Source organism: Glycine max, chromosome 16 (assembly GCF_000004515.6).
Source record: "Glycine max cultivar Williams 82 chromosome 16, Glycine_max_v4.0, whole genome shotgun sequence".
NCBI classification, from domain to species: Eukaryota; Viridiplantae; Streptophyta; class Magnoliopsida; order Fabales; family Fabaceae; genus Glycine; species Glycine max.
The window spans coordinates 447,658-472,245 of record NC_038252.2 but is presented as its reverse complement, the minus strand read 5'-3'; the positions used below and the strand labels follow the sequence as shown (position 1 = coordinate 472,245).

At 32.7% G+C, this 24,588-nt stretch overlaps 2 protein-coding genes across 4 annotated transcripts; both read right to left on the bottom strand.

Moving 5' to 3' along the window:
- Positions 1-5,306: 5,306 nt before the first annotated feature.
- LOC100806038 (uncharacterized) lies at positions 5,307-13,923 on the bottom strand. 3 transcript variants are annotated; one of them, XM_014768951.3, is made up of 11 exons: positions 13,449-13,923; positions 11,894-11,937; positions 11,644-11,785; positions 10,998-11,127; positions 9,863-10,275; positions 9,695-9,763; positions 8,967-9,315; positions 8,436-8,703; positions 7,681-7,773; positions 6,699-7,142; positions 5,307-5,975 (listed from the first exon to the last, which is right to left on the bottom strand). In XM_014768951.3, exons 1-11 carry the CDS (start codon positions 13,633-13,635, stop codon positions 5,631-5,633), a joined length of 2,484 nt encoding a protein of 827 aa, XP_014624437.1. In that variant the 5' UTR covers positions 13,636-13,923; the 3' UTR covers positions 5,307-5,630. The 3 variants fall into 3 exon arrangements, with proteins under 3 accessions (XP_014624437.1, XP_006598817.1, XP_014624436.1); XM_006598754.4 differs by having other exon boundaries at positions 9,695-10,251; XM_014768950.3 differs by having other exon boundaries at positions 9,695-10,275; positions 13,449-13,922.
- Positions 13,924-16,759: 2,836 nt separating this feature from the next.
- On the bottom strand, positions 16,760-21,409 carry LOC100801626 (protein Brevis radix-like 2). The gene is made up of 6 exons (XM_006598753.4): positions 21,152-21,409; positions 20,521-20,810; positions 19,914-20,296; positions 18,449-18,584; positions 17,704-18,095; positions 16,760-17,149 (listed from the first exon to the last, which is right to left on the bottom strand). Exons 2-6 carry the CDS (start codon positions 20,644-20,646, stop codon positions 17,071-17,073), a joined length of 1,116 nt encoding a protein of 371 aa, XP_006598816.1. The 5' UTR covers positions 20,647-20,810; positions 21,152-21,409; the 3' UTR covers positions 16,760-17,070.
- Between the last annotated feature and the right edge of the window lie 3,179 nt (positions 21,410-24,588).

The window sequence follows — 24,588 nt, the reverse complement described above, 5'->3', positions numbered from 1 at the left end:
ATGCTTAATTTTTACTCATTTTTCAAGGGCTAGTTGAATACGGAACATATTAACATGATTATCATCCTTTCAAAAAGTGAAATCAGTCAAATCCAAATGGACAATTTTATTTTAATATGAGAGCCGCTAATTTATGTTCTAGTTGAATAATTGACTTGTATTAATGTAAAGCATCATTGATACCCTTCAATATGACAAAGTCAAATTGAATATGAAAGTTCATTTCCCTAGGCTAATTTGTTTCAACTGTCAATAGGTTAATTGCAAGATATTTGTAAGATAACCATTTTCAAAAATTGCTGAAAACATGATTCTCCATGTATATTAATCATGCTACGATGTTAGACCACCTTGTCTACCACACATGCACAAGAATGAACCAATGGTGGTTTCCACGAGATCGATGGAGATGTAAAATTCGCATGATATGTTCTTTTCCCTTTTGGAAAAAGAAAGAGAGAGAGATGCATATGTGACACCTCTCTACACTACAAATTAACACACACTTTGCAAAGTTGGTTGGTAGCCATTTTGCAAAGGCAGGCCATGCCTCCATTCCATCATTATAACTTGGTTTGAAACCGTGGGTCACCCCCACAAACCTTAGCTTTGGCCCATTTTGATCGTTTCCGCAATACAAACCACTTATGATAAATAATAAATCAGCAAGACTGCGCCTAGCTTCATGCCTATCCGTTTAACTATTGCTGCACGGTTTTCATATTAAATCATTCTAAATCATTGAATATATATTCCATGCTTCTTCATACATATATCGTTTTTCTTTGGTATCTATTATTTATCCCACTAAAGAGTTCTATCTATATATACATGTGTCAAGTAAATATGTAAATATAAAGATATTTTTCTCTATATATCTTCGCCAAACTTTGGTATATACAAGAGTTTGAGTGAGAAACCTTCACATCCATATGCTTTGCTTGTGTTTAGGCTCTAATATATGTTATAGCTTTGACTAATTTATCTAACTCAAACAAAATGCGTTGTATTATGAGACAAAGCGCTCATTAGTTGCTGATTATTAGGAAGCAAAAGCAAAATATATTAACAAAAATGAGGTTATATGATTTCACTAGGGAGGGAAACCCTATTCTGTGGGTGCTCAGTTTCATTGAAAGGTGAGATATATTTTTAATTTTGACCTGATAAAAATCACGATTTTACCTTTCAAAATGCAATTTACATAGGTCGGGTCAATAACTAAATTATTTGGTAATAAATAAGCCGTAAATTACTAATTAACTTCATATATTGATAGTACTTATGTATGAATGAATGATGGCACATGCAGTATTATATTCGTTGAAGTAATTTTTATATACTTACGTACCACTTGTTGCTTATGTTTATTTTCACATATAACTACTATTTAGTTGGTACCTTAATATAAAGGGTCTTGATCCTATAATTAATGATATGGTGCTAGCTAGTAGTTTTGTAGAAGTAGGAGACAATGTTATGTTTATACTGCCAGACGCTAGCCATCAACTCCTATTGATCTAAAAGAAAAGCAATTTAGTTTTGTTTAAAGAAGATCAAGTTTGGGTCTAACAAATAAAAAAAATAGAGTATAAAATTCTCTTTGCTGGATTTTAAAAAAAGTTTTAAAAAATATGGTTAGACATTAGTTTAAGGGGTTTTATGAGTTTTAGAGGAGGCTTGTATAAATATAATGTTTCAACAAGGGAGTTTGTAAACTTTACACGTAAGAAGGTGAAATTTAGAGAGATATAGATTTTTTACTTTCATGAAGTTATAAGATTAATTTGGTGATTAAAAAAAATAAGAGAAGAGAAATAAATTATAGATTCAAATTTTTTTCACTAATATTTTTTAATAAAAAACTAACCACTAGCATTGGTTGATAAAAAATAAAAAATATAGATTGAGGTTGCTTCATTAGCAAGTTGAAAGGTGATTTAGTTTAGGTTGAAAATGGTTGTTCAATTCATTCCTCTAGCTTGGGAGTTGTTAGAGGTTGTTGGAATGTTGGCCATTATAGTGTTGTATTATATACTTTTAAGTAAGAAAGAAAGTAGAAAAAATAAATGAATTTTCCAATAGCATTCTCTCCTTTTTTCAAAAAAAAAAGTTGAAAAGGGAAGAAAAAAACAATTTTAAATTTTTCTTTGGTTAGATGAAACAAAAGAGAGTGAAGGGTGGGTGCTTTGTTCTCTTTTGCAGATGTGACGATAGAAGCATAGCATAGCTTAGCTTAGCCGTGCCGTTGTCATGGCATGGGGGGGTTCACATTCACAATCACACTTTAAATTTGTAGTATGTAGCTGGTGCCTCGGGATTGCTGTAGCTTTTCTTTTTGTATTATCAACACACACTTTTGTTCAAAGTCTGAAATCTCAGGGTCACTACAACCGTGTTCATAGGGACAACTTACCCTTCTTTATAGACCCGTCCCAAGGGTAGTAGGACCAATGCATGTTCACACACACACTCCACAAACTAGTTAACTTATACACTAAATTTTCCAAATCATTCTTTACCTAAGCTAGCCTTTTTTGCTCTTTGATTCCTCCAACAAACTCCCTATAATATTCATTATTATAAGGCTAATTGGAATTTTAAGGGATTTAGCTTGGCATAGCACCGTATCTTGCTTTTTAGATTTCACGGGTTGTACACTCCCTTCAGTCCCTTGTCACGTTACAACTTTCACTGTCCGTGAAAACATTTTTTTTACAATTATTTCTAAAGCACTCATGGTTACGTAAGAAATTTATTAAATCAATTTAATTACAACTTTAAATATGAAATTCAAAGTTATTGATAACTTATGTGTATAAGTATATCTTGTAATTAAGTCAATAAAAATTATCAAATTTTATCTTTTTTATTGTTTTTTTTTGTGTGAATGATTAAAATTTTGACATCATCTAAGTTTTTGTCCATTAAGTGTTTAAACGGATGAATTTATACTATTTTATGTTATATTTGATGCAGAAACATAGAATAAAGCTTAGAAGGAAAGTTGAAGATCTAGAGATTCTCACTCAGCGCACAATACACGTCTAGAGCGACGCAGTTGCTCAGTTGACAACACTCGCTTAGCACAAAGAAGACACATGGAGAAGTCTGATATCACGTGAAGACGCGCTTAACGTGAGTTCTGCACTTAGCGTGTGACCACTTACTCCTCGCTTAGTGAGAGTAGCGTGCTTAACACGAGATCACTAAAAATAACAGAATAAAGTTGTGTTTTAAAAGGAAGAAGAAATGGGGAATATTCATTCATTCAGTCTTGGATAAAATTATTGAAGATCCCACAGAGAGCCAAGGCTAAGGTTTGTGCGGGAAGAAGGGAAATCAACCATTAGGAGCCATTTTGTCCCTCTATCTCTATTCTTCTTCACCTTCTTCATGTTTGTGGTTTGATCACCCATATTCATGTATGTGTTTTAGGGTTTAGGCATTGGGAAGTGTTTATCTCTTAAAAACTGGAGAAGAACATTTAAATAATTCATCTCTAGGAATAGAATGATTTTATTTAACCTGTTGTATGCATCTTCGTTAATAATGCAATTTAACTAGTTTATTCTCTTAAGGAATTAAGAGAGAAATTAGATAAATTAGACTTTTTCATATGAGAAATCATGGTTAAAGTATATGAGTAGATGTAGATGATGATTGAATTAATATTAAATAGAGAAAAATTATTGACATTGCATCAAGAGTAATTTAGTAAGCTAAACCCCAACATATTTGTATTCTGAATTAACCATCGCTTCATCGTTCTGAGTGTTTGTTTTTCTTTTCTTGCACATGTTAGATAACTAGTTTAATTTTATGTCAATTTACTTTTAATTTTCCATCTCTCAAATCTTTAAATCAATTTATTAATTACTTAAAAATTGGATAAATACAATTTCAAATACAAACAAAGTCCTTGTGAACTCGACATTCGAACTTCTATTTTACTTTATTACTTAGGACAATTTGGTACACTTGTCAAATGAGTTAACAGATATCAAATAAAAAATGATACTCTAAAGCATCCAACTATAATGAAATACGCAATCAACCAACCTTTATCCAATGAATCATTAGATAATAACTTTGTTATCCCATATATACAATTTTATGGCAAACTTTTAATCACACTGATGAAGAAGTAACATTAATGTATGTATGCAGTTAAAAAAACATTAATAATATATGTATTAACTTTCAAATGTAATTCCTTATAAAGAGACAAAAATTTAAGTATAATTAAGTCTTAAATTAAAATTAATTTTATATTCAACCCAAATAACAAAATTTGTAAGGATATCTTAGAATTCTCACAAATTTTTAAGATGATAATTGTTACCGACAAACTTTTAATCACAATGAATAAATAAAATTAATGTATGTCTTAAGTTTCAAATGTAGTTATTTGTAAAAAAGACAAAAACTTTTAAATGTGATTAAGTTAAACTGAAATTAATTTTATAACCAATTCAAGTAACAAGTTTGGGAAAATATCTTAAAATTCTCCCCAGTCAAAGACTCCAATTATAATAATTATAAAAAAATCAAATGTAGTTTATTTCTTCTATGCCCAAGTAATATTTGTTGCTTTTGCATTGAAAGAAAAGGTTGTTTGTATTAACAAAAAGCTAACAAAATTATCCTTATAATTCAATATCATATCATAATTTAAAAGTAGTTTATTTTTACGTTTCTTTTCAAAATCAATGATAAGTGTTCCAACATAAATCTGGTTCAAACTCGAGCCTAATGCACACATAATCTCCTCACTGTTTTGAAATAGTAGTATAAGACCTGTTAATAACCAGCGCCACATAAACGTCGGCAATATAGAGGGCTTAACTCCACTACAATATAATCAAACATGTACAGTTTCATGTACTAGCCAAAAGGAAAATTATAATCCTACATTAGAAAATTTACAAATACATTATTTCCTTTACTTTCGGTACATACATTTTTTTCCCGTAATATATATGATATTATAGAAACTTACAAAATAGTATTAAAGGACTTACAAAAACTTATGTATATGTTTTACTGCTTGAAATTTATTTTACATACCACTGTTAAAGCTTTAAATTCTTAAATCTAAATAGTAAATAACACTACTCATTTTCTTGGACATCGCTATCAGCTTATCAATCTTCATTAGTTTACACTCAACAAAAGTGTTTCTACCTTTAACTTCAATTTTCTTTCCTTATTCACTCAAGATTCAAATCCATAAATCCATAGTTGCCGCTAAGTTTTTTCAAGTGACATTCTTGTTAATTTTACTTGACATGGACAGGAAGACGTTTTTATAAGTAACTTGTGAGTAATTGATATCAGTTAAAAAATACAGCATATCCTATCAGTTAAAGCTTTTCAGCATTATCTGAAGGAATTTTCAGAAAATGACTGAGATTTCAACTTTTGAAGCCAAAAACTCTATTTCCCACACCTACTGCAAACAATGGAGACTAAAATTTAATGCCTCATTGCATTTGTAAAACGAAAAAACAAAAAAAGCATAAGTCATTCATTTCACAATGAAAACTGGCACTTTTCTTCTATACCTACTTTCAGTCAGTCCCTTGTACACAGGTTAAATTCACTTTCCTTTTTTCTGTTATCCCATTTCAGAAATTTGTTGTCCAGTTGATGTGGCCCAATTGAGGCTGCTGATATGCACCAACCTGTGCTCCAGGAGCAGCTGCAGCCACCCCAACTCCAACATTGTTGCCAATGGCTGGTGGTCCTAAATGGTGAGGACTAGCCATGGCTGCCGGCTGTGGAGGGGTGTGGTACATGCCGGGGAACTGCATGTGAGAAGACTGAGCTGTGGCTCCATTGAAGGAAGCATGACCAGTGTGTGATGGCATGTAAGCCGCATGAGGTGTTTGCCCTGGCATGTTATAGTATGGAGTAGATTGCATGCCAGGATGGTCCCTTGGATTCTGTAACCAAATTTCTGATGTCTCAGCCTGTGAATTAGGGGAGTAAATAAGAAAATTGGATCTTAGTTTTGTAATAGAAAGCGATCATGAAGAAAAAGGTGATTAGGAAGAAACAAATTATCTGATTGGTGATATATAATATGCAGAGATTTATTTATGACATGAGGATCAACTTAGTAAACTTTACTAATCTTTTCCTAATATTCTATTTCCTACTAGAGTTCATGCGTTACACAAATCCCAAGAGTTGTACTACATTCCTTGCTTTCTTGCAACTGCAACTGTTAAAAGCTACACTTTTTTTTTCTTGTGAACTAACAGGTATAAATGATTTTTTTACCATTAAAAAATGAAAGGGTTACAAGTTATATCCTTTTGGCACCTTCGGCACATAATACCAATTCTAGCAAAATAAGCTACCAGAGATAACTAAAATGAAGCACATAATTAGCTCAAGCACTAGGTCAAAATGAGATAGTTGCCAAGGAAATTAACCAGGAAAGCTATATTAACAGTCCCATTTCTGAATAATGCTGTTATAATCAAGATATTGGTAAGGGGGGAACACACGCCCCTTGGTGAAGTCCCTATTTTGAATGAGAATGAAGTGAGAGAGAAATGGGCAGTAATGTTGGGTGCTTGCTAGGTTTAAATAATTTAATTAGCTTGTAGCCTATGGCTTTTTTGGTTAATGCTTCTTTTGTTGACAATCAAACAATATGTTCTTGAACACTACCAAAAGCACATTACCTGAGGATTTGGGACATAAAGATTATCTTTGTACTTGACTCGAGATGAATCTTCTAAAGCCGTTGCACCCCCAACCACACCAGGAGTAATCATGGCATATCCAGTTGGGTTAGCAAAATTTCCAAACCCTGTAGGACTTCCAGCAGGAACAGGCTTGAACTGTTGAACTCCATATTTGAGATTGTTGGCATTAAGATGTGAACCACCTCCAGGCATTAACAAGTAACTGCTGCCATTTGTTGGGTGAGGATAGGGAGGATTACTTGAATATCCAGGCATGGCCATGGGTGGAACATAGACCGGGGACAGAAACTGACGATATGGCATAAGATTAGCGAAGTGTGAAACATGAACTTGTGGATACATCTGTGGCACAGGAGGTTGCTGTTGTTGCACCATGGCAATTGTGGAAGCAGGAGTGTTGGTTGGATGGGAGATCAAAGCCTGCATTCACCCAATAATGTGTCAAGAAAGTAAGAATTTATGAGTTTATTAAAAAGGTGAAAAGACCAAAAAAATACAATGTGAATAAGTGCTGTCCAAAAAATACAATGTGAATAAGTGCTGTCAAAAAAATACAATGCAAGAGAGAACTGTGCCCACTGTGTATAATGTCAAAGTATTGTATCCATCCACAAAAAGTAAAGCAGAAACACTAAGAAATACTCTTCCAAATGTTCTTTACAAAACGGACCATCAATAGAAAAGGTTTCAAAGAATGTCAAAAGTTGTTTTCTCAATCAAATTAAAAACAAGTCCAACTGAGTAAACTGTTTTAATAGACTTGTGCATTTTAATAATAACCCTTGTGTAATTAAACTTTATCACTCTGCAGATATTGATATGGATAAACAAGAAATACTCATTAAAACTCAACTGGTAAACTCCAACGTTCACTATTGAAACATTGGATCAAGGAAAAAAGTACCCTTCCATGCATAAATGATTTCAAATATGCTATTAGCATATAAATTTATTATACCTCCTGAGGAGATGACAAACCCTGCCCTCGTACTGTTTCATCAATTGTGGGTCTGAAGTAAGGAATGTCATAACCAGCTGGAGAATCGTAAGCCTGTTTGGAATTTAAAAGTGAGGATGGAAAGACAAGGCACAAAACAAATACATATTTTATTTTTATAACATCAAGTAACACTAACACTTCAACAAAGATGTCTAATATGTTTAATTTCATACACATTATCAGTGTTACCAATGGCGGATGGCTGAAATTCCACCATATAAACACACCATTGTGCCTTATGGCACCGCCATGGCAGGCCTCCCTTCACAAATTGCCTATGGCCATTGGCATGGCCTTATTATACAATAGACAAATGGTGTAACCGATTCAAGTATATAGGATAATTCTATTTGGCAATCATTGCACTGACACAATCATTAGGTGACAATTTCTGAATTTTAATTAAAAAACCTGCCAGGTATGTGCCTGTATGGTTTGCGTGGTAAGTGACATTGATCATATGTTTTGCAGAATCTGCACTGACTAGTGAATATCTATGGTTTCAACATTGTGCAGATTCTTCACAACATATAATGATCGATGGGACTTGCCAATTGAACCATACAGGCACAATACCTGACCAGAGGTTTTGTTATGCAACCCCTCATTGCCAAGGCCATACTACCATGAATTGCACAACTTAACTTAGCATAGACCATAAGGAAAAGTTCAACAGCATATAACCTAAGACAGATTTCGTAGGATTCACTAACCGCAAAGCCTGGCATATCATGAGAATCTTGTTGCTGCTGTTCTGAAGGTGCATAGGATGGACTACTATCACGAACTAATCCAATATTGGCATAATTGTCCAGATTCTTAGTGTTTGAAGAGTCTTTGTTGTCAGGCAATTGTTGCTCAGAAGTAGCACCAGATACTGGAGAGTCTGACCCCAAACTTCTAATGTGTTCATCCCGCAAGTCCACCTGTTTGCTCCCAGAAACATCATCAGTGGACAACTCTGGAGCAGGTACTGTCAAGCTGACATCAAATGTTCAATAACATTACATCTTGTTTTATGGGAAACGCATACTAACTATTATGTACTTGTTAGCTGTGTGTGAACAGAACATAATATATGTCTGAAGAAATATTTTCTAAACCATATGAAAATGTCACATCCAAAATAATATCAAACTTACAAAGAAATTCAGTAAATAAGTATGAATTGCATAGCTATCACCGCCAAGGCCAAAATATTAACTCTTCAACATAAAATAAACAGGCAAGACAAGAATGCCAACCTTGCAGTCAATTCCTCATTTGATTTTTCAGAAGCTCCTATAATGTGATACTTAGATTGAGGCCTTGAAGAATCAAGTTCAGTCCCAATGGTACCAAATGTAAGCCGACAGCGATCAGTCTCTGGAACTCGAATATGCTGTGCTATAATCACATTTTGGTTCTCATATATATTTACTTGGGAAAGTTTATCTTGAAGCTCTACAGTATTTGATTCTATATCTCCAGAATTTTCTGCTGGAGGTGAAGCAGCAGCAGCAGCCTTTTTTGGGGTTCCTATTACTCCAGGACTATTATTACAGTTTGGCTTCTGGCTTGATTTAGGCTTCCATTCTTTATTTTGCTGAGAAACTGCATCAAAACTCATCAAATTTCTAGGCATGGATATAAATGGCAAACAATAAAAAAGAAATCTACATAAAAATTATCTCATCTCATTGATGTGAATAAGGAAATTAATAGTTTTACAATTATAAGTTCTTCAATCAAATAAAAATACAAAGATAAAAGCATAAAATGGGTCACTATATACATTTCAATAAGCAAAGATCTCTGACACGGGTAAAAAAACACAGCTTAAACAAATGCACAACAAGTTATCCCACTCAATTGTTTTGGATTACTAACATAAACCTTCGTTTTGACTGAAATATAAAATGCTTGATATACCTTACCCTTGAAAATTTAGATTAAAATCATAATTTGGTAGTGCCATTTCAAAGATATATACCTCTTTGATGTCCCACAAGTTGTTGATGTGGCCTATTATTATGCTGGTTGTTCAGCGACGGTCTGCTAACTGGCATACCAGATAATGAAGGTTCAGTTACATTAGTTTGACTAAATTGTTCAGTCTTTGAGACAGCCCCAACTGATTGAAAAGAATCTGCAGATGTACCATCTTTACCCACAACATGAGGGCTACTAGGAGCAAATGATTGCTTTGCTTTGTTGTCTGAAGACTGTCGCCGAACACCAACAAACCCAACTTCACGCCTAATGGCTCCAACAACACCTGGTGATCTAGAATCAGGAGAGGGCACATGAACTGGATCTGTTGAAGAGGAATACACCCCAACAGCAGAACTGGTTGATGCCACCAAGGCAGAATTTTGATGGACGCTGTTAGGCTTAATTGGTTGCACCCGTCCTGCTGCATTTGAAATCATGCCTTGCTTATCCTTATCCTCATATACAATTTTTCTGTCAATGGTTTTTGGCGCGTATCTAGCATGTGAATCAGAAGGACCATTTGAAGCTTGAGACGAATTCCTAGAGCCAGATGACCTATGATTGGTGGAAATTGATGAGCTGTAACAAAGATAATTACAATATTCAATTATCTAAAACTATCAATACATCAAAACAGTGATCTATTATCAGACAAAATTCCTCATGCTATGATGATGATGCTATCTGATCCACATACAGAGTAGAAACAATCCATTTTCTGTTTTATGGAGGAAACAGAGCAAGACTCTGTTTTTAATGTAGTATAATACTTTCAAAATCTTTAAAGTATTTCTTTAGAAAGACATGTGCATTTCGGTGCCTCTCACTTCAAAGTTATAAACCACCAGTACCTTAATGGCACCCCTTTCACATTGGACTACATTGGATAGAAATAGTGAAATACAATTAACAAATTTAAATTTAGTCTATTATTATCTTATCAAGATGGGTTTACTCTTCTCACCATTTGATTCATTTCTATCTCATTCTGTTAAACATAAACACTTAACTTTCTATATGTGGCAGCAAACCTTGCATCAGTTTACATGTATCTAACCTTGGGATTCATGTCATGTGTATTAGTTAAGCAATCTTCTACTAATTGTTTTCAGGGCTCAGGTATGCAGACTTTCTTATGACCTCTCACACAGAAGTTCTCAACAAAAAAACATAACCCAAATTTATTTGTCAGGCTAGAAAGCAAGGGATATATGCACAACTACTGACACTGGATATGCAAAGGGGCAAAGGGCAATCATTCAAACCTTTTAAATCCATAAAAACTAAAATTCAGAGCATACCCCTTATCAGATATGTTTACATTTAACTGCTCAGTGACAGATGTTGAGTGCTGCTGTGAAAGAGGCGTTACTTCTTTATATATATGATTTACTCTGTTGTCTCTAACAACACGAAACTCTCTGCTGATGCCTGAATAGTAAGAAAGAATTTAAAGATCAGTACACATGATAACGACCATACAAGACAAGTGATCCATTTAGTTATTCTGAAAACATGCACAAAACAAGTTATCCATTTAGTTAGTTGAAACCACATACAAACAAATGAAGGTTTGAAACATAAAACCACAAATTATTCATCAGGAGTAAATTTTTCAGATGGATTGATGACTAAAGTATCACTGATCAATTGGTTTCATATAACATTAGAAGAAGAAGCCCCCCTCCCATATGAACAAAAGAGAAAAGCAGCATAAAAACCACAGCCACCAAAGTGAAAAAGCAACTATTAAGTATTAAGTGAATTGGAAGTGCAACATAATTTAAATTAAATCGGGGATATTCCCCACAGCTATGTTTACTATCAGGTTATCACAACAAGAATAAAAACTATTGACAAATTTATTGGGAGTAAAAATGAATGCTCATTCTAAACAAGATGTTAATCAGGGCACCACACTTTTAACTATCAAAACAAGCATATTACCAGGAAAAGTACTGCGAGAATAGTTTGTTCTTCGAACATTGCGTTCAGAATGGGTGTGAAATTTCATTCCTTGACCACTATTATTCTCAGATGGCCTTCGTGAGTCAGCTGAAGGCTGACCCCTGTTCCCAACATTCTGAGTCTGCAATAACAGATGCATGTTAATAAATTACTGATAAGAAAACCACTACTCTGTAACATAATAATCATGCATTTAATAAGTCATCCACAAAGATACAAGAAGTGATACCTCCTTCTTCCGGTCTCTCCTTCTCTTCACCTCGTGAAATGGATCTGAATAATAAAAAAACAATGAACATTAGGAGATTTTTTTGCTTAATTTTCTTTCAAAGGACAAGCAAATTGACAAGAGAAAAGCATGCATCAATTGCAGAATCACATACCATGGTTTAAAACAATGTGATTCAGAAACATATCTTAATTTAGATCACCTAAATATTGCAATGCACATCAATGAGCATTCATATGCAATAACTATTTATGCACATCAATGAAAAACACTATATTAAAAAAATTACATTAGACCATGTAAATTCCAGGACTCTAGGAAAAATTAAGCTGAATATTCCGCTCCCAAACCATTCAGACACCAAACAACCCCACGATCTGACATTATTTTTACTCACATATAGTTATCAATTTTGGATAGCAGCACATCGCAGCTAACTCTGAAAATGTTATAGTGGACTAGCAGGATGGCCACTATTTTAAAAATAGGTTTTTGAAGCCTATATCATGGTAGTGCTGCTAAAATCACATATATAATTAGGTCTCACAACAGATACAAAACTTTATGGATTCACCATGTAAACTGGTATGAAGCTGATCAAACATCACCCTGCCTAACTGCTTCGGGCCTTCTGACCATTTCATTGAATATTAACAACTATTTTTGGTTCTCCTCTCTGCTCAGAATGCAGAAGGGAATGGAAATGAAATGATAACTAGGTAGAAACTAAACTTACACCAATGGAGGGGTAGAGCCAGTGGCACAAACGGAAAATTTTATAGACAAATTATTCAGCTTTATTCTTTCCCTCTAAATTCTCAAACAAAATACAAAAAGGCAAGGGTTTTAATGATTGCTCTAAAATTTCACTTTGATGATGAAATCACAAATTTGCTAGTATTGATCAGCTCAAAATATTATGATAGTGGCAAACTCAAAACCACCAATTTCAGCTCCCAGCCTAAATAAAGAAAACAAAACCAAAAAATATGAACAAATGCAATCATACAAGGTTTAAAAATGCTTCGGAACCACAATTTCGGTCACAACATTTTTGTAGTCTCCACAACCACAATTGAAGGCCACATTTGTCCGCAGTTTTCCATAATATCAAGGATAAACGCAATTTAAAACATTGCAATCATGCAGAAACAGCAAAGAAAAGAGAGAGAAAAATACACAATCACAGAAATATTGATTTTTCAGACCAAACTAAGATCCACAAAGAGGCACAACCTAGTCCACCACAAAAAAATCAAGTCAACAAAAACCATTGCAAACTCTTAGCATCTCTATTCTCATACAGGTAAATTAAACACCAAAATGCAGCCCACACATGAATTACACTAACACCAACCAACCTCATGAAACATTCTCCACCAATCCATAACCTCACACAAGAGGGGGATACAATACAAATGAGAGAGACAAAAAACAAAAAACCCCATTATTAATCAAAAACCAAACCAACAACATTCAAAACCCAAAAAATCAAAACAATATTTAAGAGTATGGGGAAAGAACAAAACATGGCCCCACCAAGGCAGGCACGAACCTTGGTTGAGCAATTTCTGAGTGGTTTCGTTAGGATCCATGTTGGCTTCCTTAAGGGCGACATAGATATCGGCATCAGAATGGTTCCCCACGATTTCCTTGATGGATTGAATGGTTTTGCGCACTCTTGCAGAGAGCAAGTGAGTGGTACCAGTGCCACCACCCTCCGTTTTGGAACCAGGGACCATTGCACCCAAAACCCCAAAAGGAACGCGACCCACAAGACAAAACACAACCACAGCGCCGAAAAAACAAAACTTGAGGCCAACACTGCAGGGAAAAAAAGATGGGTACTTTGGTAGGGTTTTGTTCTTCCCAATCGAAACAGAGAGAGAGAGAGAGAGAGAAGAGAGAAAGAAAAGGAAGCGGCTTTGGAGCGACAGTGAGGGTTTTGAAAACGTTTGACAATGACTTTTTAGTTTTGAGGGGAAAAAAAGAAATTTAAAAAAAAAAACTTAAATCCTAGTAGATTGCTTCCTTCATGTGTTGTGTTAGTAGATTGCTTCCTTCATGTGTTGTGTTGTGCCCTAGCTTAGTATTGTGTTGTCGTCGACTAAACTACGGTTGTGCCCTTTGCTTAAACCAAAAATTGCGAATCATTTCTAAAGGATTCACCAATAATATGAAAACCAACACGTGGTTATTCATGGTGATAGAGTATATCCATTTGGCCATTATAAATTTTGTAAGAGTAAAAAAAATTACTATTAAATAAACTAGTAATCTTATTTGTGTAATGTATATAATAAATAGTTATTTTTATATGATTGAAATTATAATAAATAATTTTGCATGTATAAATTATATTATATTAATAATTTGTTTGTTTTATGATGTATTCTTTTTTATTCTTGTGTGTAATAAAAAAAGATGTGTGTTTTTTTTCATATGAAAGAAAGAGATAAGTGATTAAATAAAGTGTATGAATAAAAATAATAATTTGAGATTATTTAAAATAAATATTCTTTTTTCAATCACTTTATCATGTATTTTTTTCTCCTTTTATCTTTATCTTTTTTCATTGTTTCTTCTTTTAATTTCCAATAATATGAAAACATATATTCTTCTTAAGTGATTTCTTAACAATTATTATTAGGTGAGTAATATAATCCATTTATATTTAATACATTTTCATAACATAATTAATTAATAGAAAATTTCCTATAAATATAAGTAAATATGACCAGTTTTACCCTATTTAATGATATGTTTCTTAAAATATTCTTTATTTATTTGTGATTTTATCTTTAAATACTCATTTTTATTCATGATATTAAAATTCAATGAAGAATATTTAAAAAATAATCTTGTTTTTTAATGAGATTGATAAAATTAAATGATTTTTCTACAGGATAAAATTAAATGATATTAACTAACTTTTTAATCAACTTGGAATTAATTAATTTTCCTTATACTTGAGTCTAGAAGAAGGTTTCATTTTTATTATATATTGGTCATGAAGTTTCTTTGTGACATGTAAAATTGATGAGTAACATCTATAATCTTGGGGTCTTAAAAAATGTTTGATTGGTTTTTTTGTTTAAATATATTTTCTATTAAGATTACTAATATAATTATATATTTTTAGAAGCATTTGAATATTTCATATCAAACTGATGATTATATGAATTTTTTTCTTAGTTGCCTCCCTTAAACCTTAAACCTAACTTTCTCTTTGTACACGATAATTTGAGATTAAATAATAATATAAAATTGATTTAAATGGTCAATGCAGGATTTATTTTTATCAAAATTATTATCTAACTACTAAGGGGATCTAATTGATTGAATAGGATGCATGAGTGGTATAAATTCATTATACCGTGTTCAATTCATATGGATGAAAAAGAAATATTGTCTAACTAGTATCCAACTTCACTCCTTGTGTATGGACCGCTAAAAGAAACAAAATTTGTGCCTCAAAACTTATTTACCCACATAATGCATTCTATTTAAATATCAAAAATAAATTAAAGTTTAAATGCAATTTTAATATTATATTTTGCTTAATCTATAATTTTGGTCTCTCTATTTTAAAATAAATATATTTGATATCTTTGTTTTAAAAATTACACAATTTTAGTCTCATATTTCAAAATAGAGACACTTGGTTCTCTTATTTTAGAAAATTGATAACTTTAGTCAAATTTTTAGTTTTGCTTATGTTTTATTTTTTGTATTTTGATCATGTTGAACTATGGGTCGAGCATATTCATTTACAATATTATAAAAATGATTTAATTAATTATAATGTAAGAAATAAAATGTAGATAAAATTAAAGATTGACCAAAATTGTAGATTTTTTTTAAACATAGGAATCAAAATTATGAATTTTCTAAAATAGAATAATCAAATGTCTTTATTTTGAGATGAAGACTAAAATCATAGATTTAAAGGGACCAATGTCTCTATTTAAAAAAAAAAACCAAAATTATATATTAAATAAAATAAGAAAACCGAAATTGCATTTAAACCATAAATTAATAATACTACATAACCGGTGCAAATGTGAATAGGAGCAAACAGTTCTTCCAATCTTAACTAGATAGACATAAAATTCTATTTGATGTGTATCCTCTGTTTGTTACCTAAGTGGGTACACCGTACACCTTGTGCTGCACTTGGTGTTTTTTTTTTTTTATTTTGGTAAAGTTCACTTAGTGAAATTAATAAATTAATTTTCTTTTACAAAAATAGATAGGTATAATTAACGAAAAATAGGTGGCTAATTTATGATTCACATTACATATAACTACTTAAACCAAATGATTTTAACCTACCTTCTTTATTTTCCCGCTTGCTTCACTATAAAATTAAGCTCTCACGTGTGTTAAATTCTGTTTGAATAAGCACTTTAGTATTTACCAAACATTTCCAAAATCTTGAATTTCAAAGCCAGAGGGTCCAGAGAAAAGGGAGAGGAAAAATGTATGGTTAGTTTGGGTGAGGAAAAATAAGTTCTTCCTGTGATATACCACCCAAAAGCAAAAAACTTGGACCTCACATCTAGGATTTTCTTTTTAAGACTGATACTTAGTTTATCACGTTATCAATCTTCCTAAATTCCTTTAAAATGGTCATCATGATAATGCATTTTGGCACTCAAAGATTAATGCCAGAAGGAAATAGCAATTGCCTTGCACATGCTCCCCTATATAAACTTGTGTTAGCCTTTGAGCTTACATTTTCTAAGCTTTAGAAACATGCACTTAGTTACCAAGTTTCCAGTGATTCGTTTTGTGCAGGGTTTTTTCAATCTACAGCAACAGCATTGTATTTTCAGCTTAATCATTTCGACAGAACCAAACTTGTTATCTCAATAGGAATAGTTCAAAATTAATACAAAGATGGAAAACATTTGAATTACAATGGAAGGAACAAGTTAACTAAAACTAAAATATCACTATCATATTTTAGTATTTCCCAACACCACCTGCATTTCTCCACGTCTAAAGTGAACTACAATTACTAAGTTGAAAGTTGCAGTTACATGCAAATTATCCACCAGAAAGAAGGTAACTGGATCTAGAATGCACGACACTGTTGTAAAGCTTTCAAGCTGTACTGTGTTAGCCTGCTGAAGCAGTTTATCTGTGTAAAGGCTCTTCTATAGTCACAGTCATCACAAGTATTGTTCTTGTATCCTAGCACGATTCTCTTCCCACCACAATCTCGCATGCATTTCTCCAAACCTTTCTCGGCTGTGTAAAAGAATGAAGAGAGAAATTTTTGAATTAAATGAATGTGATTATTTAAGATAAAAATCAATCTTGATGACTTAGCAATCCAACTGTTAAGACTCATGAGTCAGGTATCAAAGGGATAATTCAAAAACTTAGTTCACAAGGAGCTACATCCAAAACAGGCTTCATTTTTTATTCTCTCCATAAAGCTTAAAAGCATAATAAAAGTAGATCCTATAATCAAATCACTAAATGCAAATCAAAATACCAAAAAAAAAAGAGCTTAATAGGAAGGCACTACCACTATAAAAAAATTTACATTGTCAACAAATCAGAAATCATCTTCTCCGATATCACTTTTAACATACACGATGATGTGTGATTGGATAACAATGTAAAAGATCTTAACATTGTTAGTGTATGGATGATTTATTCTAGAAAAATGTCAAATCAAGGAACATGAGCAAGTTTTCATACAATACAACTTGTTTAGATAATTAGTAACAGAATTAAAAAGCTGTTGCATTAAAACTAAAAGTAATTTATTATCCACATTAATGACTTCTTTGTACCTGAACCGGACACGCCTGAGTTCTCTGGTTCCACCTGGCAGTGCTCTGATAGTGATGTATACTCCTGGTTCATCCTGTTCAACCCATTCAGTTTCCATATCACTAGCATTGCTGATTGAAAACTCGCCCGAGTGATCTTCTCCAGATGAACTAGTCCTCACAGAAGCATCAAGGGATGATCTTTCGGTCTTTGGTGCACTAATGTTGGAAAGATTAGGTGTCGATGTCAGACCACTTGTTTCATAGCAAGGGTGTGGTTGTATTTGGTGGCGATCCAGTGAATCTGATGAGGAGTAGCCCATTCCTGTTGGATGGTGAAAATGTCGGGGTGCACGTTCTTTGCTGAGTGGAGGAGTGGCAGGACTGTCCCTAGCAGATTCAATCTTTGAGCTCTGAAAAAGGAAAGGAAAGTTATATAAAGACCAAATAAAATATATCCATGCAGCAAATGTACGGAAACAGAAGATTATAAATGAACTAATCATGTAAATACAAAAGATAACATCCTACTCCCGTAGTTAATTAATAGGTTACCCATTAATTAGGAAGCAGGTCCTTACACACTTCTTGCTCATTCAAGAACTAGGTTTTTAACTCAAATATCTCAAGTTCAGACCTCAAGTATGAGTTAGAAGGAATTTGTGATTGATTGCTAAACATAACATCTAAGCTGAATGAGTTCCTAGGATAAAGAAGTTTTAATCATGTAACTCTTAACAACAAATTACAAAAACTGTATGTTCACCTCATCTTCAGATCTAGGTGGGGTTGGAAGAGGAACTGCTTGCTGATTGAACCTCTGAACATTGTACAACTCCATGACCTTGTCATAATTCTCTGCCCACCACCTCTGAGCTTGCCATTTATTAAACATTTCACGACTGATCAAATATATCAAATAAAATAATTAGCACAATCATCAACGGGCTAAAAACAAAAGAAATGAGACACCACACTAGTATATTTCCCATATTTAATTATTTTTTAGCTGTATAATATTGACTGGCACAAAAATATAACAGGGAACTCCAATTGCTACTCTGGGACTAGACAACTGATATTCGAGGACAAAAAAAACTTGCTGGTTATAGTAGTGTAGAAACTTTTCAAAATGTCTACAAAGAGCCCCCACCCCCTACTTCAAATGAAGAGCTGCTAGTGCTACAGTAGGGGGTACAGAAATCATTTACCTGTGGATATTTTACAGAGAATAAAAAATAATAAATCCAACATAAAATTTGGATAGATATTTCGAAAGTGAGTCCAATAAGGCAATTGCTTCAGGTTGCTACCACACTAAGAAAATAAAAAAGCAGGTTGATTTTAGTAGAGGAAAAAGTTTTGTCCCCGCAGCATCTATATTGTTCAAATTAGAATTCCATATCTCTTAACTGATTCAAGATTCATGGTCTTCTTGATTGTTTCCAATTCAATTCTGACTTCTGATACTAGCTAAGGAGAAACCCAAACTTTCATGAAAGACAGATGATCCTGACAAAAGGACACTTAACTCCCAACAAAAAGGATTTGTTGTTAACTTAGTTAAAGTAATGAAACTATTATCAAATATCAATAAAGTAGAATTTCTTATTCATAAACTATTAATGATTGAATGGTTCCTTCTAATATTCCTTTTATAATTATTGTATTTAAATTTAGAACAGAAAGGGGGAATGTGATGACAAACTTGCTTGTGTTTCATAAAATGAATATTACTCTAGCAGTGGCACAAAACCAAGCCTGGCCTTTTTCTTTGCATAGGTTCCTTCCTTTTCTTTTTTCTTTTTTTCCTTTTCCTTTTTCTCTTTTGTGGGCTGAGAAGGAAGAGGAGGGAGGGAGTGCATTTGAATGATCAGGCCAGAAGATAAAAATCCTTTTTGTTTTTGTCCCAGCCAAGCCAAGCCAAGCATGAATTTTACTGACAATGGAACAAAGAGGCACAATAGAAACAAACAAGATAGATCCTGTCAATCTAGAATCTGGACAGCCTTTGAAAAGCATTTGATCACTCCCAAACAAACATGTACTTAGTTTTTCCAGATCAAAGAATAATAAGGGAGAGGGTTTTAAACCACAACAAAGGACAAAGTCACATTTGTTAAAAGGCCAGTTGCCTCTACCGCATGACAAAGGCATGTGCTCTCACACTCCTCCAAATGTGCAAAATCTCAAAACACACACAAGAGGATTATTAGCAGTAGTAATAGTACCTGAACCGTATTCTCTTGAGATCATTCCCTCCCTGAGTCAATGAAACAAAAGTAATAAGCACACCAGGCTCAACTTGTGCAATCCACTCCTTAGGCTCATCCTCCTCCATGAACACCACTGACTCAGTTCTTCCACTCACTGATGCTGGTGTTCCTTCTCCACTTGAAAGCCCTTTCACCCTACCCCCATTTTCCACTTCCTTCCCCCACATCCTTGGGGTTGAATTGGAGCTCCCAGTTCTGCGGTAGGCCCAGTTGAACCTTGCTGAATCTGACCCAATATCTGAGTCTGCATACTTCCTATTCCTGTTACCATTTGAAGATCCTGAACATGGCCTGCAGCTCTTATATGCCCCAGAAGCCTTCACTGCCATGTCCTTGATCTGAAAAACAAAAACCACCCTTTTTTCTCACCATAGTTCCCTCTTTAAGTAAAGCAAATCATTAAAAGTTAAAACACAACACAAAAACCATAAATTGAATCCTTTTAGTACTCTTGGCATTATTACTATTAGGCTATTAGCTTCCAAGAATGTAGAGTCACATAATTTGAAGATTTGGTAATGAGACAAATCAGGAATATAAGGCAAATGGTCAGTCAATTTACCTGAGAAGTTAGAGCCTTGATGGCTTGCTTGGTGCTGGGTGTGTGAACAGAAACAGCTTCTTCCTCTTCTTCTTGGCGAAGAGATCCATTGTTGAGTTGCTTGGTACACGCTATGCAAGTCAACATTTTTTTCTCAATGACAAAAAGATAAACCGAGTTGAAGTGTCACACTACCAGAAGAAAGGATGAGACTTTGCAACAATCAAACAAATTGAAGATCTGGGGGCCAACTTGATCCACTCCCAGAAACTCAAAAACCAAAAAGCTTCATTCATTGAATGTGCTCCTCTCTGAACAATCACAAACCAAGTCAAACAGAGAAAGTGAGAGAATGAAGACACGAAATCATAAACATTTCATCTCTCAAGAGTCAATAGAGGGGAGCTAGAGATTGAAGGTTTGGAATAGAGATGTAAAGGGACATGTTTCAAGGCGATTTATGAGATCAAAACTCATTTTCTTTTTTCTCATTTTTTTAATATCGAAGTTGGAGTGAACTTTGATACTCTCTCTCTGTCTCTGAGTCAGAGGAGGGAGAGATACTAACATAACATAAGACACACATACATACACACTACACACACACATCAAAGACAAAGAAAGAGTGCAAGTTAAAAGAATGAGAACCCACCACACCACCCTTGGTTCCTTTTCAGGGCCATTGAGATTTGAGCTCCCTATAACTATGAATGTAGCTCTACAACGTGAGACTGTGGTGGCTTATGTGTCCCTCTATAACGTGTGATAGTGCATATATATAGAGAGAGAGAGATCATAAAAAAAGTGGTGTGTGCATGCGCCACCCTATTCTCTCCGATGAGAGAAAAAAGTTGAAAATGGGAACCAGTTCTTCGTAGTTGTTGTGTCATGTGTGTGCTTTGTGTAGAGACTCAGAAAAAAAAATGGGACATTGTGCGAGATGTTCTTTTAGTAAATAATATAACATTATATAGAATTTTCATTAATTTTACTCATAATTAATTTTTATCAGAAAATTATTTTCAATCAAATTTGTTATTTTAATCATGTTTTGTTTGTCACAAGACTTAAATTGAAAATTACAAGACTAAATTTAGTATCATTCGGAACAATGAGTTGTCTGAAAGTTACTTTAAACTTGCCCCACGTAATGAAAATCACATATGCTATTATTCTCTACAAAAGTTGTCTCAGTTTCTTTTCTTCTTTTTTCATCCTTTGTTTTTTACTTTTGTAAAAGATGTAGATGTAGATTATTTTTTCATAATGACACATATCATGTTTTATAACAAGAAATAGCAGTATCAAGCCACATGATTATCTGTCATTATAATTTCTAACAAAAAAGCCATCATTATATAGGTTAAATATTTTTTATATATTAATTATTTAATTATATAAATTAAAATGATTGTATTGAAGGTAATATTATAATTATAACAAAAATATTTTAAAGATAATAGACTTCGTTAGGTCTTAAAATAAAATACAGTTGATTTGAATTTAAAAATAATAGCATACTTATAATAAACAACACTTAATATAGTTTAATTTAAATTTAGAAAATAAGATAAAGAGTGAGTTAATTGGCAAAGGGATGGGAAGAATGAGAATCTCACTCTTTAGAATGAGTGCTCAAATTTATAATATAAAACTAAATTCTTTGTACTGATTTAAATCAGGTAATTAATAATTAGGACTTAGTTTACCATGCCCCCAAGGCTGATGCTATTTGCACCTCCTATTTTAACAATTTATTTTAATTGCATTTTCTTATACTACGTTTTACTATCACTTCACCCTTCCAAATACTTCCCTCCCTACTCACATCAGTTCTCCCTTATTTCTGGAAAGTCCTTGCCTCTCCTTTAATTTCCTCTCATTTTCAGTCTTTGTCCTTCGTCCCCTCTAATGCCACTACCTCTTTTTTTTTTCCAGTTATCAAAGGGTTTATAATATATATATATATATATATATATATATATATATATATATATATATATATATATATATATATATATATATATATATCGATGCATTTTTTATATAATCTAGAAACAAATTTTTGGAATTACTTTTACCCTTTTCTAAAACAAAAATTCATAATGGAGTTTCTTTTATGTTCCAAAATTATATTTCTAGAATATATAGAAAGGAACTTTATTAAGGAATTTTGTTTTAGGAAGCATATATGACAGCAATTTTACATTTTTGGAATGATTGAAAATTATGCAAAAGTGTTACGCATGCTGAATTTTGTTTGATGATGCATTTATGTTTATATAAGCATATATATATTAGGTCTATTGAAACATTAAAATCCTTCATCCATTGGTATATCCTTGAATTTACGGTGCAGGTTATCTATGAGAAATTAACCTGACATACTACATATCAAAATCCCCTGGTGCTTTTGCACCAATGAGTGCAAAAATTGGGGCACATTATTTTTTTAAAATCAATTGACTCTTTGAACTAGTAGTCATTGATGTATGAAGTGTGTTAAGTGTTACAAAGTGTTTATATATATAATGCATGTCAACAACAAAAAATGATTTATAAGGATCTTATTTATATGTTTTGGCTCTCAACGGTCAAGAAATATGATATGAACGCATGATGTTGATTTGTTTAGGATCGAGAAACTAGAATCTTAATATTTGTCTCAAGTCTCAACTCGTGTAACTCTTGATAATTGTCGATAATTACCTATCTTGAAGTACTCGGATTCTTGTCTAGAATTTTGTTTCTTTCTCAACACAAGTCATTGTTAATTGACTTCTTTCATATACTTAACTCATATTCATCATCATTTCAGTCTCAAAATGATTCAATCTTTAAATCTTGAGTAATATTTTTTCAGTATACATAACTCAAGACTTCAAGGCAGGACTTTTCGAGAAATCAAAATTTAACCATGCAATTTCAAAATGATGTTTCCAACACTAATAGAAATTCTAAATGAACTCAACACTTTCATAATTTTATCATATTCACCAATCACCACTTATAATTCACTTTTAAATATCCTCTCATTATTTCTAGCTCTTTTCCCTATTTATTTCATTCTTACGCGTTTCTTAATTGTCTAGATTAAACAAAGCGTATGTAAAGTAGCCTAAGCTAGTGTCATTCGAATAATAGTGTTACTTGAATATGAGATTACGTTGACTGTACACATGAGTGGCATATGACAGACTGGAGGGAATACGATATTACTTTGACTATACACTGAGTGGCACATGAACATGACAGATTGGAATTAGCTTAATTATTAACAAAGACACGAACATCTTAGTACATCATTAATTTCCTTTGCCTTGAAATAATGAAATGATGAGATAGGGTAAAACCAACATTGTTGAGCAACAAGTACTCCCAGGTTTGGATGTTTGTGTTATGAAGGGAACATAATTAATTGGCACTGGAATACGCAACACTACTCCTACTCCTATACTCTGCAGTTTCCACCACACTATAGGATCACAATGTCAAACATATACTCCTTTATCCTTAATTATAAGATTTTTTTTCAAAAATTTATTTATTTTTTTTAAGATTATCTTCTAATTTTTAGACGTATTAATTATTTTTTTTATATATTTTTATTTTATAATTCTTTCTCCAAACATTAATAAAAATAAATAAATAAATAGAAAGAATAAAAAGGTAATTTTAAAATAATATAAATAATTGAAAATTTTAATATGAAAATAAATTTTCTTAAAAAGTGTAATTTAATTAAAATAATTTTATAATTAGAGACAGATGAACTATATCAATTCCACGACCATCACTTTAAACATAGCTAAAATTTTTAATTTGGATCATAATATTAATTTTTAGAAGGAAAAAAATGTTTTTAATCTTTATACTTTTATAAAATTCTTGGTTTTAGTATATGTACTTCATCATTCAATATTTTGATTTCAGAACTTTTAAATATGTTTTTACTCTTTGAATTTCAATAAATAATGATTCTCAAGAGACCAGTGCTTATTTTTTAATTTTCAGCGATCAAAATATTGGATTGTGAAATAGCTAGAAATATTAAAATTAAGAATTTTATAATGTATATAGGAACTATTT

Coding starts and splice junctions, on each gene's coding strand:
- LOC100801626 (XM_006598753.4), bottom strand. CDS start 20,646: ATGTTGACTTGCATAGCGTGTACCAAGCAACTCAACAATGGATCTCTT. Junction 18,096..18,448: donor CACCTAGATCTGAAGATGAG/GTGAACATACAG, acceptor TTCCTTTTTCAG/AGCTCAAAGATTGAATCTGC. Junction 17,150..17,703: donor CTCAGGCGTGTCCGGTTCAG/GTACAAAGAAGT, acceptor TCTTTTACACAG/CCGAGAAAGGTTTGGAGAAA.
- LOC100806038 (XM_014768950.3), bottom strand. CDS start 13,635: ATGGTCCCTGGTTCCAAAACGGAGGGTGGTGGCACTGGTACCACTCAC. Junction 11,128..11,643: donor TTCTCGCAGTACTTTTCCTG/GTAATATGCTTG, acceptor CTTACTATTCAG/GCATCAGCAGAGAGTTTCGT. Junction 7,143..7,680: donor GTTTGTCATCTCCTCAGGAG/GTATAATAAATT, acceptor GGGTGAATGCAG/GCTTTGATCTCCCATCCAAC.